This window comes from Meleagris gallopavo, chromosome 1 (genome assembly GCF_000146605.3).
Source record: "Meleagris gallopavo isolate NT-WF06-2002-E0010 breed Aviagen turkey brand Nicholas breeding stock chromosome 1, Turkey_5.1, whole genome shotgun sequence".
Classification (NCBI taxonomy): Eukaryota; Metazoa; Chordata; class Aves; order Galliformes; family Phasianidae; genus Meleagris; species Meleagris gallopavo.
In genome coordinates, this window is record NC_015011.2 from 71606528 (window position 1) to 71624011 (window position 17484).

General features: G+C 39.1%; 1 protein-coding gene across 1 annotated transcript in view; it reads left to right on the forward strand.

Annotated features, from left to right (window-relative positions):
- Positions 1-15741, forward strand: part of REV1 (REV1 DNA directed polymerase) — a 39447-nt gene extending 23706 nt beyond the window's left edge. Inside the window, 12 exon segments of the mRNA XM_003202589.4 lie at positions 732-952; positions 1874-2046; positions 3544-3646; positions 4320-4476; positions 4849-5051; positions 8866-9099; positions 11693-11801; positions 12808-12869; positions 12872-13021; positions 13204-13360; positions 14235-14337; positions 15322-15741. Coding sequence (XP_003202637.2) covers positions 732-952; positions 1874-2046; positions 3544-3646; positions 4320-4476; positions 4849-5051; positions 8866-9099; positions 11693-11801; positions 12808-12869; positions 12872-13021; positions 13204-13360; positions 14235-14337; positions 15322-15433 — 1784 coding nt within the window. The 3' untranslated portion in view covers positions 15434-15741.
- Positions 15742-17484: the final 1743 nt, after the last annotated feature.

The following is a 17484-nucleotide window of genomic DNA, read 5'->3' on the forward strand; positions in this document are numbered from 1 at the left end:
TTCATAGTAAAAACTCGTTAGTATTTGTGTCAATAATATCACTAGGTAAAGAAACAGTGCTCATGAAAGATAGAAGCTGATTTATAACTTTTGCTGACTCTGTTAATGTAAACTCGGAAGATCAATATTTTTCTGAAGTAACAGCCCATTCTCCCAATCCCAGAAATATACTTAAGTTTATCACACTTGCGTATGTGCAGTTGCCATGGATACCTACAGTTGCTAGTGCCTGGTAATTCAAGGCACAAGTGATACGTGTGTGCTGTCACTTCTGCTTGAAATAGTTGTGGGGGGTTTTTTTGCCTAGGAAGCAGTGGGATAGTCGTCAAAATATTTGGGTTTTTTTTTGTTGTTTTTTTTGTTGTTTTTTTTAGACTTAAATCACTTGTATATGAACATATTACATGTTTTACATTCTTTTTGGATGGTGTGATATTCAGAGCTATACCCACTGCAACAGGCAGTACCTTGTCAAGAAGATTTACAAGCAGGAATCATTCACTCTTTACAGAAATGTAAAAACATGCTGCATCCTATATGTAATACGAACTAAAGAAATTGAGATGAAGACAGCAGAAGTTTCCGTTGAAATCATGTTTCCTTGAGTGGAATTTCTTGTCTTTGTTTATTTGATACAGCATAGTCTAAGTTTAAAAATACAAATTTTGTTCATTAAAAACATGTCTGACTGAGTCGTGTAGTGTTAACAGAACTAATTGCTTTGTTGTTAGGAGTTGGCAGGTCGATGGAGTCTAAGCTGGCTTCTTTGGGAATTAGAACCTGTGGAGATCTGCAGTGTGCTTCGATGTCAAAACTGCAAAAAGAATTTGGTCCAAAAACAGGACAAATGCTCTACAGGTTTTGTCGTGGTTTAGATGATCGACCTGTCCGCACAGAAAAAGAAAGAAAATCTGTTTCAGCAGAAATCAACTATGGAATAAGGTTTACACAGGTAAATCCAAACTTTCTTTTTCTACAGCAATTTCTTTCAACTGTAGGAGGAACTTCTCATATTCTGATTATTCTCACTTCAATCTGTCAGAGCACCATCTTAGCCGTCAAATAGAAATGAGGAAAATGAAGAAGTAGGAGACCAAATGATAAAGTGGGAGGAGAGACTGGAAAATTATTGGACTGGAAAGAAGCCTGCACAAAATTAGCTGGCTATTCTGCATTTGTTACACAAGTCTGGTACAGAAAAAGAGAACTGCAGTAGGTTTGTTAGCACCTAGCATTCTCATTCATTTAAATGCTGATTATTCAGATATGCCAGTATCTGAAACAATGAACAGATTGCTCCAGTTCATTTTTTACTAGATCGTTTGCAAATTCTTTGAGTTTTTCTTGTTGTCATTGAAACGAAAACATATTAAAAAATAACTTTTGTTGTTGGAAACTTAAGCATTTATAGAAATTACAGAAAAAAATGAGCATCAGAGAAGTGTTTTGTAGTTCAGACTTTCCCTCAAAGAAAGGAGGGGAAGATGGATCAGAACGTTTTCTCAGGGCTTTTTCCAGTCTGGTATTTGAAACCTCCAAGAACAAACACTGAATTAAATTCTTAGGACATATTTTTTTTAAAGTGTTTTTTAAAAAGATTTACTTCCAAAAGGACTACATATTTCAGCAGTAGGAGTCTACCATCTCTGCCTAATTTCAGCAACCTACAATATAAACAAAATACTCAGAGCTAATCAAGATAGTTGCCAGTGAGTAAACTTGGTCTTTAAGTTTGCAATATCTGTCTTATTTTTAAATCTTTGCAATGCACACTTCAGCATGTTGTTAAGTGGCTTATAATGAAGCTTAATGATTTACCTTACATGTTTGAAAACTGGTAATAGTCTGAACAGTGGAATATGTTCTTACGTAGCCTAAAGAAGCAGAAGCCTTCCTTCTGAGTCTCTCAGAAGAAATCCAACGTAGACTTGAAGCTGCTGGTATGAAGGGTAAACGGTTGACCCTCAAGATAATGGTCAGAAAGGCTGGGGCACCAGTGGAGCCTGCAAAATATGGAGGTCATGGAATCTGTGATAACATTGCCAGGTAACTATGCATGGAAAAAAGAGTGGTCAGTAGTAGGCCTGAGTTCATTTCTGCAGAATGCTGAGCACTGAATCTGAGTAAGATGGGACAGAAATTTTGAAGTGCTCAATACCTCTTTGTCTATGTAGCAAGGCTGTATTAACATCAGATGTTACTATCAACATTCTGTGTCTGTATTTCAGCTGTTCAAGAAGGCAACTAGTCCCATTCTCTCGACGTTCACAGTTAAGCTTTTACCTGTAGTCAAGAAGTGCCTTAGTTGTTTTTTTATTTGATCATTACCAATATAGTAAAGCAGCTTTTAGCTTTTTCTCTCTGCAGCGGTTTTGATCTCATTGAGATGCTGCCTGTAGTAGCTGCTCATTCCTGGTGCAAAGGTGTACCCTAGTAAGTTAGTTGATAGGTTGCTGTCAGCAGAGGAAGAAGAGCTTCAGTTTCCCCAAGCAGCTCTATTACACTTAACAATTATTTATTTCTGATTTGTGGGATTGTTTTATATTGTTCAACTGAATGATTTTGACTAAATATTTTTTATCTCTTATTTATATGCTTGCATACTCATCAAAACACAAGAATGAAATGCAGACAAATGGCATCTTGCGAGAACATTTCATTTCATACAGGATTGTCTCAGAACCTTCCAAATACACCTTTATTCTTCAGGCAGACACTTCTGTATCAAAGCATTTGTTCCTTAGTAAAGAGATGGTCCTGTGCTGCTTTTTTTTATGAGGGCACATTTAGCATCTTTAAAATTGCTTGCTCCATCAGAATTAAAACTGCATAGGTTACCTCTGTGAGAAAAACCTACATTCCTCTCATTTGTTTGATTAGCCCCCTGAAATTCTGTTCTTATTTGTCTCAAATGCTATGCCATTTGGGAATCCAGAACTATAAAGTGCTAGTAGTGCCCTACAAAGCTCCTAGATGGCAATTTCGAAAATCCACAACCAGGTAATTTTGTGTGAGAGTTGTTGCCAAAAGTTTGCTTTAAGTTACTTAGCAGTAATCAGAGCTCATCATTATCTGTAATCCACATGCACATTTGTGCATCTGCTTCTCCTTCAGTGTTCCTTTGAATCACTTGCTTTAGACGTTTGACAACTGAAATAATACTGGGTAAACTATGAATTAAGCTTGAACAAAGGGTAGTTCATAAGTGTGCTTCTGTAAGTACAGCAACGTGAAACATATTTGTCTAGCTTCAAAAGATAACACATGAATATATGTTACACATTGCAAATTAATTTTTGAACTGCACTCCAGAAATGTCTAATTAGTAAATATGTGCTTTGTTTTGGTGTTTTGTTTGGTTTTTTTCTGTAGAATATGCTTAGTTCTGTTGCCTCTAAAAAGAAAAACTAGCTTTCAGTGTCTATATGCAAGAAGTCATGATGTGTCGGTCTTTAAGGTCCTCTCTAACAAATGCAGAACTGTTGTCTTTAGAATTTGTGAAACAGTTTCCTTGTTAACAGTACTTTTTAAAATTCTTTTCAGGACTGTGACTCTAGACCATGCAACAGACAGTGCAAAAGTAATTGGAAAAGAAACTCTAAACATGTTTCACACAATGAAACTGAACATATCTGATATGCGAGGGGTGAGTTAATGGAAAACCCAAATTTATTATCCTTGTCAACTTCTTCCTCATCTTTCATAGATTTTCAGTTCTCCATGCTGGCAACAACCAAGCTAAAGCAAGAGTAGATCATACAAAGCTTTTGTAAAGTAAGCTATCCACTCATTAAGTGGCTGGTAAGGATGCTGTTCGTAATAGTAACTTTTACCCTTTGAGAATTTGTGAGAACCATTTCTAGAAGTGAAACAATACTTTCTTCCTCGTTTAGACTTGAAAGTGGTGACTTAGTGAGACTGGGGAAAACCATTCCCTTCCTGTACACATAGCTGTATTTAATGCTAATCACTTTCCTTGGTCAGTGCTGCTGTATTTTTTAATATCTAAGAAATTTCATAATGAACAGGTCGTTTCATGGTCCTGTTGACAGTGCTTTTCTCTATCACAGAAGTTAAGCCGGTATTATCGTTGTAATTCATTAGTTGTTGGATTGTGGTGGATAATCCTGGGATTTTTATATTATGTTTTTACGTGGCTCTTCATGCTTTTTTAATTTGCTTATTCTCTTTGCCATGCCCAACAGGAAGCCAGTTAGAGAAGGAGAAGGGAATGCTATTATGACTGAATTACAGATCATTGTTTTTATTGTTATTATTGAAAACTTTATTAAATGAGTGTTTTAACGTGTTGCATTTAGGTTGGAATTCAGGTACAGCAGTTAGTCCCCATCAGTAAAACCACTTCAGCTCAATCAGCAGTGCAATCTGGACGCTTACCTGGTGGATCACATTCAGTTATTGATCTTCTTCATGTTCAGAAAGCAAAAAAGTGCTCAGAAGAAGAACATAAAGAAGGTCAGTAAGTTTTGTACTGCATGTGTATCATAATGATCTTATGGACTGGAACTTCAGTTATCTTTTTGAATACTTACTCAATATTACACAAGTATAACGTAAAGTTTTTGAGAGCATGTTTTGCTGCTGCAAATGAAAATACTGCATAATTTTTTTTAGCAATATTCCAGTCTTTAAAAAATATATTAACAGAGGATACTTCATAATATAAAGTTTTATTATTGTGACATATGTCACAATAATACTGAGTAATGAAACTGAGTAATGAAAACTTACCTTAGAAAAACTAGCTCTACTGTATGTTGGCACTTCAGAGTTTTTAACTGTTAGATCTGTTTTGTTTTCATGTGTGTCTTTTTTTCACGTGTTTAGTATTTGTTGCTGCTATGGACCTTGAAATATCTTCTGACTCAAGAACTTGCACTGTTCTTCCATCTCGCGGTACCCATCTCACGGCTGGTCTCAATTCTAATGTTAGCAAGGCTGATTCTGCTGTCAAATTGAATGGCTTGCATTCTCCTATCAGCGTAAAATCCAGGCTTAATTTGAGTATTGAGGTTCCATCTGCTTCCCAGGTAAAACCCAGTAATACTAAATATCTGCAATATATTGTAATAATTTGGAATTGCTGGTCTTATGTGGGCAGAACAAACAAACAAAAAGATGTTGCATCAGTTTTTTTTAAAAAAGAAAACTGCGGTTGGATAGAATGCACAGAAAGAGATGGTTATTAATGCAAAACTATTTTGCCTTAATAAACTGACTTCTAAGAAGCAGTCTTATAGACTGACTCAAAGAATAAAAGTTATTTTTGTTCGAAGGATAGAAGCTTAGTGTTCCTGTCCTTAGTGTCTTTGCTTCCTGTCATCATTTGCCAAAGGATTGAAATGGAACAGGAACGAGGAAGATGCCAGGGCTGAAAAATGAAAAAGCATTACCTTTCACTTTTCACAGCCATAGCTCTTTAAAGGAGCCTAAAGCCTAATTATAAAGGTCTGTCTCTATTACTGTGGCCTAAAGCTTGAGCATGCTTTGTTGTGGATTTAGAACTGGAATTAAAATACCTAGAAAGACTACCAATTCCAACTGCCTCACCACTTCAGGAATAACTAAAAGTTGAAGCATCTTATTGACAATATTCTCTAAATACCTCTCATATGTAGGCATGGGGCATCAACTGCCTCTCTAGGAAGCCTGTTACAGTTACTGTTCTCATAGTAAAGAAATCATTCCTACTGCCCAGCCTGACTCTCCTCTGTTGCAGCTCTGTGCCATTCCCATCCTGCTGTCAGTTGTCAGGAGCGGAGCCCAGCACCTCCCTCTGCTTCCTGTCCTAAGGGCACTGCAGGGAGCAGTGAGGTCATCTCTTGGCCGCCTCCTCTCCAGGCTGGACAACCCCAGTGCCCTCAGTCTCTCCTCACAGGACGTGTCTTCAGCCCTACTACCAGCTTTGGTGCCCTCTTTTGTGTTCTTCCAAGTAGCTTACAACATCCTTTTTATATTGTTGAGCACAGAACTCCACACAGAGGCTGCACTAATGCTAAATATTGTGGAAGAATCAACATTTTTCTTTAGCTGGCAGCCATGTTGTCTTTAATGCACCCCAGGATGTGGTTTGCCCCCTGGCTACTAGAACACCTTGTCAGCTCATGCTGAGCTGCTGTCACCAGCACACCCAGGTTCCTTCCTGCTGAGCTGCTCTCCAACCACTTGTCTCCCATCTGTACCAGTGTCCAGTATTGCTCTGCCCCAGATACAGCACCTGGCATTTTCCTTTGTTGAACTTGATGTTGGTGATGATTGCCCAGTATTTCAGTCTATCTAGATCTCTTTGCAAGGCTTCTCATCCCTCCAGAGAGTCAACAGTACTTCTCAGCTGGGTATCATCAGTGAACTTGGTAAGGGTACATTGAACTCCCACCTCTGGACCAGTGATAGAAGTGTTGAACAGGACTGGCCCAAGAATCAAGGGGAGCACTGCTAATGACTGGCTGCCAGTCAGGAATAACTCTGATGTCTACAAACTTTTCAGCTCTACTGTTCAGCGATTCATCACCCAACACAGTATGTACCATCTCTCAGCTGAACAGCTTGTCCAGAAGAATACTTCGAGGGACAGTATCAAACACCTTCTAAAATCCAGAGGGAGTACTTCTACCACCTTCCCTTCACCTGCTAAGCAGGTGACCTTATTGTAGAAAAGGACTTCTTCCTGATAAGCATGCTAGCTGTCTGATAATAGCTTTATTCTTCAAATACCTTTTGATAGCACCCAGGATAATCTTCCCCATAACTTCTCCAGTTATTGGGGTTAGACCAACAGATTGTAGTTCCCCAAGTCTTCTCTCATAGCCTTTCCTCCATTGGAATAGTGTTGTCTAGGTTCCAGTCATCAAGTGCCTCCACAGACCCCAAGAGCTTTGGTAAATTGTTGAGATTGTTCAGCCATGACGTCTACTAACTCCTGCACTCAGGGATGAATCCTGCCAGGCTGCATGGACTTAAGAAGATTTGAGTTGATCCAAATAGTTCCTTATGGTTTTGGTGACCACAAATGTAACATTGCTGCTTCATGGTCCTCCAACTCCGAGGACTTGGCAGCCCAAGATCTGTTGTTAATGTTAAAAACAGAGGCAGAAAAGGCACTACATGTCTCTGCCATCTCCTCATTCTTAGTAGTTAGGTGGCCATCTGTATCAAATGTCATTCCTTTGTTTTCTTTAGACCTCAGCTTGCTGTTGACGTACTTAAAAAAGGCCCTTCTTGTTGTCTTGTACCACAGTGGCCAGTGTCAACTCAAGCTTTAGTGTTTCTTGTTTTCTTCCTCCAAATGGCAAACTGCAACTCTGTAATCAACCTGCAGTGTTTCTAGAGATCGCATATTATCTTTTCCTGTTCAAGTTCCAAGAAGAGTTTCGTGTTTAACTGAGCCCATTTTCTGCTCTGCTTGTTAAACTTACGGCACAATGGGACTGCTTGTTCCTGTGCAGGTGGTTCTTAAATAGTGGCCAGCTTTCCTGGACCTCTGGATTCCCAGGGGAACTGTTAACTTGCTCCCCTGGTAGGTTAAAATTTCCTCTCTTCAAATCCAGTGTGGCAACTCTGCTGACACTTTTTTCTCATTTCAACAAAAATTACAAATTCTAGTTGTGAAAAACATGAATAAACTTCAGAAAAGTTTTTGTCAGAGAAATGAGGCACATTCTGTAATCAGTGTTTAATGTTAGAATGCTTTTGATATGATGCAGGTTTGTGAATTCCTTATTCTAACGTTAGCTCTTAGAGTTGTGTCTGTTTAGTTTATTACTAATTAATTTTTTTAATGTAATTTTTAACATTTTTTTTTCCTCATACTTTTTTCAAGTGACACTGAAGCAAAGATGTCAGTTTTTAGATGAGAAGAGGACAGTCTTTAAGTAAAATGTTTCTGTGGAGTTTAGGGTTGGTTGATTGGCTGTTGATTCTCTAACACAGGAAGAACCTCCTTATTTCTAGCCCCCACATTGTCTTTCCAAGCTGGTATCTGCTTTAAAGGTCAGTTATGAGCAGGTTGAATCCTGTCAATACCTTAGGTGTAAGCAGACTCACGTGATTTACTGTAAAAATTTCTGATTTTTATTTCTGTAATTTAAAGCTGCAGAAGCAATTGCTGACATTTTGTTAGCAGCTTTCCCTAGTAGTTATGCATTTGTAGAAGCCGAGTATGCTTTTGGCAGAAAACTTATTTTTCTGTAACGTAATGCTAAAGTCAGCTCATGATTTAAAAGCAACCTGGCTGAAAAGTAAGGAGTTCCACCACTTGCTCAGATTCTGCTATAGAAGCAAAAATGTAAGAACAGGAGAAACACGCGCTAACTGTGCTGTGTAGTTCTTAAAGCCTTGGTGGCCTTATGGCACAGTGTGCTCCTCTTCCCTTTTGTTTTGGAACTGTATCATAATATGGAATTCATTGTGAGGAAAGAGTGGTGACAGTTCTATACTGCTAGTTATGTATACTGTGTGCTAGGAAGGGAACACTTTAATATTTTAAACACAGGATTTCCAGAGGATCTTTATAGTGATGTTACACATAGCAAACTTGGAATGAAATGACTTTGAGGAAAGCTTGCATACAATTTGAGATGAGAAAACTAGATACTGTAAAAAGAGAAACTTGCTGCCTACTTAGTGTTAAATGATTATTTCTGTTTTATGCTTTTATATTTTGTTGCTGCAAAGCATAACTGCCAGGTTCCCAAATGTTTGCACATCCACAGATTAAGATGAATTTTTTCCCCCTCAAACTCAGACTATAAAACTGTTCTCTTTTTTTTCTTTTTTTACTGAAATTGACTTTGTGATCTGTTCCTCAGGGACATCTTAAAGCTTTTTTTTTTTTTGTATTTGTAGCTAGATAAGTCTGTGTTAGAAGCTCTGCCACCTGATCTCCGGGAACAAGTAGAGCAAATCTACACCATACAGCAAGGAGAGACCTATGGAGACAGCAAAAGAGAGCCAATAAATGGATGTAACACTGCACTTCTCTCACAGCCAGTTGGAACAGTGCTTTTACAAGTACCAGAGCTCCAAGAACCAAATGCCAATATGGGAATTAATGTAATAGCCTTGCCAGCTTTCTCACAGGTAGGATGTTTGCAAGACATCAATAAACATCAACTTTCCACCTACAAGAAGAGCTAGCAGCTTTTTCTTGAGACAGAATTGCTAGAATCAGTAATTTGAGTTACTGACTCAAAATGAATGATGGTCTTTTAATATCTTTTAAAAGTCTGTGCTTTTAAACGTTACTTGCTCTATCACAGAGTATAATGATGGCATTTATTTATTAAAGATTTATAGTCATCAATATGCCTGTTTGTCCTCTTAATGCAAAACCTTGTTTACACTTTGCTTTGTGACCTAGTGTGTAAATAATTGTTTTTCTGCATTGCGGCTGAGCTACACTGCACCATCAGTCTAAAGCCATCCGAAAGTCAGCTTAGCTGTTCACAGGAAACTCACTGTGTTTAAGTGTGGATGCTCTGATGGTGTAAAGCCAACCCTCTAGCTTCTGTAGATTCTGTATTTTTTTTTTTATTATCACATTCCTCTGAGAAAGGCAGGCCTGGGTAAAGATTGTGCATTTCTCCATAGTGCTTAAAAGGGCCCCTATATAGCTGGTCCAGGGCAAGGAAATTGTGAGGATCCTCAGAATAGCGGCCTGGAGGGGGGAGGAGGCAGCAATAACGATGCTTCTGGTGATATTCTACCTTTCAATCCAAAATGATGTTGAAGAGATGGAGGGCAAAAAAAAATAATCACAGATTGGGATACACAGAGATACACTATCTTGCATATGCATAATTTAAAATTATTGATGACACTGCTCAATTTTATTTTTCTATTTGCTATTTCTACATTGTTGTTCTCAATGTGCTGGCAACGAATCAGATTTGTAAAGGGATATTTGATGCTGTTTCTGAAGCGTACTGATGCTGTCAAAGAATGTATAGAAAATTAGATGAAATTCCTGACCTGCTTTCAGTAAATGGTAGCTAAAATACTTATTTTTTTAAATGTACAGACCATTCTGCTACTGAAATTTCTTCACCTTAATTCAAGTTAATTGGTTCAAAAACAGCTGGATCAATTTTCATCCCTAAATGGCAAATTTGGCTCTTCTATATGGGGATACTGTGAGAATAAGAAGTGATTTCTCCGTCCTCAGCTTTCTTAAATTATGTAGTTAAACTCTCACCTGTTAATGAACACATCTTGGACTTGAGGGTTGAATTATGCTGTGTTGTGTAAAATGAATTTGTGGGATATATCGTGTGGGCAGGTCAGCACCACACAGCTGCCTGCCTGCTCAAAGGAGAAAACTTGCAGGCTGAGGTGAAAACAGCTTAGTAGGTAAAACAAAAGCTGTGCCCACAAGCAAAGCAAAACAAGGTTGCCCAAGAAGGCTGTGGATGCCCCATCCCTGGAGGCATTCAAGACCAGGCTGGATGTGGCTCTGGGCAGCCTGGTCTGGTGGTTGGCGACCCTGCACGTAGCAGGGGGTTGAAACTGGATGATCATTGTGGTCCTTTGCAACCCAGGCCATTCTTTGAGAACAAGGAATTAATCCACGACTTCGTATTGGCAGACAGATGTTCAGCCACTAACAAGAAAGCAAAACCTACACTTAGAAGTGAATGACATTTGTAGAAGCAGGGAGAACTGCTGGTGGCAGCTCTGCACCTCCTCCTTACATTGCCTTAATGTGGTGAAGGTTCTGTTTAGAACTTGTACAGCACATGAGAAGTGCTGGTATCTCTTTGCTGATTAAGAAGTGATGTGTTCCAGAATGTGCAAGTGTGATACAGCTGCATAAAAGATGTGTTAGGGCAACATCGGTACAGCGACTGCTGTACTTTCAGAGGGCAGGGATGGGGGGAAGAACAAAACTCCGTTCATCTCCCTATATGTAGTATTATTGTTAAATCTTGGAACGGAACAGTTGCAGTGTACGTGCACCAAAAAAAAGTTAGTACTGGATACTGGGCCTCCCATTTTCCTGACTCTTGCATGTTTAACCAGTGAACATTAACCTTTCTAACATAGTTTTATTGAATAAAATTTATATTTAAAAAAAGAACTGAGGCCTTAGGAGTTAATTGGCAAGAGGTTGTGTTCTTATCAGTAAATGAAGGGATGGACTTCTGAAAACCTTTTGTGTTAGTTCAAGATATAAGGCAGTGGACTTTTGCTGCATTTAAGAAGCAAGACTGTTCCCAAGGATGTTTTACCTAAGGTTTGTGTAGCAGTATCAAAACAAAGAGAGGAACAAATGTTTGCTTGTGCAGAGGTTTGTCAGTTTGAAGGCATTGTTCTCTGAGTTAGGCTTAGCTGTGCTGTTAATAGCGGCTGAATAAAGGTGGAGCATGTTGGGGAAAGGAGTTATTAGCACCTCTGATCATTTCTGATGGTTAGTGTGTTACACATCTATAAATAGTAACTTTACAAAATAATAAATGTAATGTTAAAAGGAAAATATTGTCATTTTACGAGCTAAAGTACAAAAGAAGAAAACACGCAGTGTATTTTACAGTGTTTCAGTTTTACAGTGTATCTCATCTGTTTTTGCTTGGCATAAAATGTAAATACCTTTCTCATGTGGGTAGTGTAGAGGAAAGCAGACATTGCTGATGACTGGCAAAATAATCAAATGAATCTTCCTTCTGTCACTGTTCAGGTGGACCCTGAGGTTTTTGCTGCACTGCCTGCTGAGTTGCAAGCAGAGTTGAAAGATGCATATGATCAAAGGCAAAAGCAACCAGAGCAGCAACCTGCTAACGCTTTTGGTAAGTATATATAGTTGTACAGTGCTTTTGTGTAGGAGTTGTTTAATACCTGAAAAGATTTATGCAACCCTCAATGCTATGTAAATGTAAATAAAGCTTCTGGGAAGATACTGTGTTAAATCAAATTTCTCTGTTTTTGATAGTGAGTTACAACCAGCTGTGGCCTCATTTTGCAAACAGATGCCTGGCTTTACTTAAACGGGTAATTAATTCAATTCATTGGGACTGTGGCACTAAACCCACCCATGTCCATATGTTTGCAGAATGGAATGTCAACTTGGTATGTCTCTTGATTTAAAGCACTGCATCTTCAGTACTTAGGTAGCTGAACAAGTACATTTGGACTAACATCCTCTTGGTTTATATAGCAATAGTACGTGCTTCAGGGTAATAATTAATACATGTCACCGTGTCTGAGAGATGATTTTACTCCTCCCTAGTCACCTGGGTCTCCTTTATGTAGTCAGTAGAAAGATAGAAGATAAATTCCCTGTGAATTTGCTTGTTATGAAATGGGTTGGAAATGCCACCGAGTTCATTGTCAGTTGAGTGCTGCGTTATTACAATTATTACAATTACCCTTGATTTCATGGATAGCAGGCCACTGCACATAAGAGCACTTTGGGGTCCTCTTTGCTGCTGGTTCTGCTGGTACCCACAGGAGAGAAGTCTTAGTGGGTATCTGGTTTGGAGAGGGCTCTAGGGTGAGCCACCTTGTCCAGTAGGCTTCAGATTTCAATAGCTGCACATATTCAAGCACTGAAATGCTTGATATTGAAAGGCTTATGGATGGTTGAATATCCTGAGTATGCAAATGTTTAGGCAAGTGCTTTTCAGATACCTAAAATATTGCCAATATCTGCAATGATAGGTGCACATTAAGTCTCTTTATTTAGGTTATATTTACCTAATTGATTCATAGTTTTTACAGAAGATAGTGTCCTTTTCAGTGGAAAAGCATTTGACTTTAAATGCATCAGTCATTGACTATTCTTGTGTTTTTCAGTATCAAAGAATCCTTGCCTACAACTGAAGCATGCGACAACAAAAAATAAGAAAAAAATACAGGAAAAAAAATACCAGTCAGTCCTGTAAAAAAGATTCAGAGTCCTCTGAAAAACAAACTCCTGGGTAGCCCTGCGAAAAACATGCCAGCTACATCTGGAAGCCCACAAAAGCTAATGGATGGTTTCTTGAAACAGGAAGGAGCAGCTGCTCAGGTAATTGGAGCCCTAACTGCAGCTTTCAGTAAAGCCACATCCATTGCTTTAGATTTGGTCCGTGTTCACAAATATAGCTTGTTTTCTCTCCTGGATTCTTTACTAGATCATTACAATGCATGTGTGTCTTTGGTGTTACCATACTTGTCAGACTGAGCATTACCAACTTGTGTTTCAAACAGCTAGAAGCAGTTCCATCAACTTCAGATGCTTCAGACCCATCAGCTCTGCAGACTGAACAGTGTGGTTCCTTCAGGCCACAGGTACCCAACCTGGCTGGAGCTGTTGAATTCAATGATGTAAAAACGCTGCTGAAAGAATGGATAACAACTATTTCAGGTAATGGATTCCATGCTAGTGATGATGTTACTTGCATCACAGGGAAAACTTTCTGGTTTTTTTTAGCAGACTCTTCGTATTTTCTTCCTTCTTTCATCAGTGTTTCTTTTGATGGTTTTCACAGCGATCTTAACTTCTTAACGCTTTGCAGTCCTGCAGTAACTTGATTCTTCCTACTCAGTTGTTCTTTGTTTTTGCCAGCTCCTGTTCTGTGTTTAGCATCATGACAATCTACCTGCTCTTCTCTTCAGCCCATGTGTCAGGTTCTTGTGTCGTGCCTTGATGTTACTTGTATGAAAGGTTTTTCTTACTTTGTCCACTATGGTAAATCTTTATGGATTAAAGCTTTTAAAAGGGAATTCCACTTATGAAGTTGCTGTTTTAGAGGAAAAGGAATGCCTATTTTTTTCACATAAACTGCCAGAATGAATTCTAGAATAAAATGGAAAAGTATAACGCTGCTGTTAAATTGTGATTTAAATTTCATCATCGTGTCACACAATTAGCAATGCCTTCAGATCTTGGGAAATCTGACCTGCAGGAGTTCTCATATCCTGGACTGTGCCATTTTCCTCAAGAGTTCTGGAAGAACCATTCCAATCTAAGTCTCTTTTTCTTTTCCCATGCCCTTCGGTTGCTGTTCGTCCTTACAGGAGGAGAGGATAAAAAAGAGTGTGATGCTTCAGGGTGTGGCAATCCATTTATGTACAGAACTTCTGATGCTGGGGGGAGATATGGGAATACAGCAGTTGTCAGATTGGCACCTGAAGTGCTAACACTGCCTTGCTTTCTTCTAGTGCATTCTAATTCTTTGGTTATATGAGAGTGTACCTTGAGAAAAGTTCTCTCCATTCTTTTCGTTGTTTTTTTACAGATCCTATGGAAGAAGACATTCTGCAGGTTGTGAAGTATTGTACTGATCTAATAGAAGAAAAAGATTTGGAAAAATTGGATCTGGTTGTTAAGTACATGAAAAGGTAGCTTACTTGCTAATATTTGTGATATTTAAATTGTTAGCACTTTTGCACTAGGTATTTGTGAGGCCACAAGCCTATTAGACATTTAATTGATGAGTGTAAATATTTTGAGCCTAGTTGCTGTGCTATTACTCCTCCCATGAGTCAGGATGCCCAGTTTTCATTTGTGGCCTGCTTACCAGCTGACACTTAACCATGTAGCTCAGCTTTCTGTTTCTTAGATTATGAAAACATTTATTTCACAGATCCAGTCATGCCCAAAAGACTACAACTTTTGTATTATGGGATGTCTTTAGGCCTCAGAAAACAAGAAATCTGCAGTGAACTGTTTTATTGAATACTGTAAATTGTTTATAAAACTTATCAGAAAGCATCAGATATCATTGCTGGTCCCCAAATGTGAGATGTGCTCTGATGGCAGTGTCTCAGCAAGAACAAGGGACATGGAAGTGAAAGATACTCAGCTGTCCACGTGGCACTGACATTAGATCCTCCAAAGCTGTACATGTAGGAGCCCTCTGCTCTCCTACAGCAGTCATCCAGGAGGTGACTGATAAGGGGAGAGTGAGAGAACACAGTGGCTCTGTCTTCCTTGGGTATTTTTTACTTAACTTTGCTTTTCTTTGAGTAGCAGCTGAATGATAGAGCTAACACACTTATCAGTGTGTTCGTGATTTGGTTCCACTTGTAGGTGGACATACAGTATAGAGTATCCCAAACTTATGATTAAAATGGCATAGTTTTCACTGGCATTTGCTGAGGGAGAGGTGTAGTGCCTTAGTTTGAGACAGGAAAGATGGGGATGCAGAAACTTCTGTGATTCTGTAAAACTTGCCATTTTGGGTTCTTTTGTGTAAAGTCGTTGAAAGGTCCCTTTCATCATTTCTGTGGTAATTGTTTTTCAGTTTGAAGAACAAAAGTAAGAAAAGCTGGTTCTGTAATGGTCATTTTCACCCTTTTTTTCTTTTTCTGTCTTCCTTTCAGGTTAATGCAGTCATCTGTGGAATCAGTTTGGAATATGGCATTTGACTTCATTCTTGACAATGTTCAGGTAGTTTTACAGCAAACTTACGGAAGCACATTAAAAGTTATCTGAACTTGTAGTGAGGAACTTGAGAGCCTGGAGCTCTCTGCTAGCTGTGCCATAAGTGCTTGTGAGGTATTTGCAAAGTGCATGATAGTAATGCCCTGAGTTTTTATAATTTCAAATTTCTTTTTAAACAACAAAGTGTTTTGTACATTTCTTTTCAGAAAGTGCCAAATTTGTCAGTATTGCATGTAAATAATTGTGTTAAAATTCTTTTATTGTAGTATAGAATCTATTTACAAAATGTTTGTTTATAAAGTTTTATGGATTTTTACAGTGAAGTGTTTACAGTTGTTTAATAAAGAACTGTATGTATATTTTTGTACTGATTCTATTTTGTCATGCTTCAGTTTGAATATCACTAACCCCTTCTATTAACGCTGCAGCTTTGATTCGTTTCATGAAGCCCTACGCACTGATGCTGTCTCAGCATTCACAGGAGATTGTTGTATGTCCATCTGCTGCACTCTTATTTCTGACTCCACAGATTTCAGACCAAGGGAAGAAAGAATATTATCTCATTTCTGCTTCATCCTTCAGTAAAAGAAGCCAGCATTGCTCAGGCATTCCCAGCACAGCTGGTAGCTGAGGTACATGTGCTCTCTGAGGCCTGTGTATTCAGGTGTAGAGTTGTCCTTAAGCTATGTGCTTATGAAGGAGAATAAATGGAGACCCTTAAAGTTACTCAAAATAAGCCCTGTATGCCAGAGAGTAAGCCAGAGTGGAGCAATGAGTCTAAATCAGTCCTCTGAGTTGCTCATACTTGGAGTAGAGCCACGTTCCACTCTTCACATCCCACCAGGTAACGTGCATTTCCTCTGTGCAACAACAGGGGAGGTGTGAGTAGCAGAAGTCTGTCAAGAAGGGGTCTATACTTAGTATCAGGAAAAGGTTCTGACCGGAGTGTGGCCAGGCTCTGGAACAGACACCCCAGGGCTGTGGTCACTGCCCCCAGCTGCCAGAGTTCAAGAAGTGCTGGGACACTGCTTTCTGACATTTGGTCTGATTTTTTTGGGTGGTCCTGTGTGAAGCCAGGAGTTGGACTTGATGGTCTTTACGGGTCCCTTCCAACATGGGATATTCTATGAAATAACCCCAACAATTTGTCCAAGACAAGGGATTTATGTGCTTACACCTCTGTTGTTGGTGTTTTGGACAAGTTTGCTTTTCTAGATGCATATCAGCCTCATATAGTAACATTTAGCTCAGTATCTTGAAGGAAGGTGGTTCAGCTGCCTGAAAAGAAAACCTGAATGCACTTGAAGAAAACACAAATGGTGAGAAAATCTTTTTATGAAAAAATCTGGGGGTGGATACATATGTAAATTTGACTGTAGAACTGACAGATGGAATACAATTGCTCAAGCTAGACACGAGCCAGCAGGGGTAGCACAGTAGGGGTGGTCCACAACTTCCTGGGCTGCATGAGGAAGTCAGCATCAGCAAGCTGAGGGAGTGCAAACAGGCATGGACAGACTGAACCTAGTCCAGGTGATTAAGGGAATGGAGCATCTCACACAAGGGAAGGCTTAGAGCACTGGGACTGTTCAGCTCCAATAAGGATGGGGAATCTCATCCATGTATACAGACACAAGAGAGAGTAAGGAAAACAGTCCCTTCTCCACTCTTAATCGACAAAGTACAAAAAATTCCTTTTAACACCTCCCCACCCACCCCTGTATTTAAGCCTGGAGAAGATTGTTCAGAGCCTTCTGGAGTCCTGAGCAGTAGAGGAGTACTGAAAACCCACCTCATCGTACATAGTCACAGGCACTTCTATTCCATTTCTCTATTCTGCTGTTACAGAGAAGAATGTATGTGCTGCAGTTCAAGCTAGTATTTAGCTCACTGTGTTTCAGGTACACAGCTCTGATCCTTTGAGTGCTGCTCAGGATCAGGATATACTTGAAGCTTGCATCTTCAAGAAGAGGATTACTTTTAACTGATATTTTCATTCTCCCATTTGAGCCCCGCTTCAAACCCCTAAATATTTTATTCAAGTTTTCTGCTCCCCTTACACCATTCAATGAAGGTATTTTACTAGTTTTGCAACAGTAGCC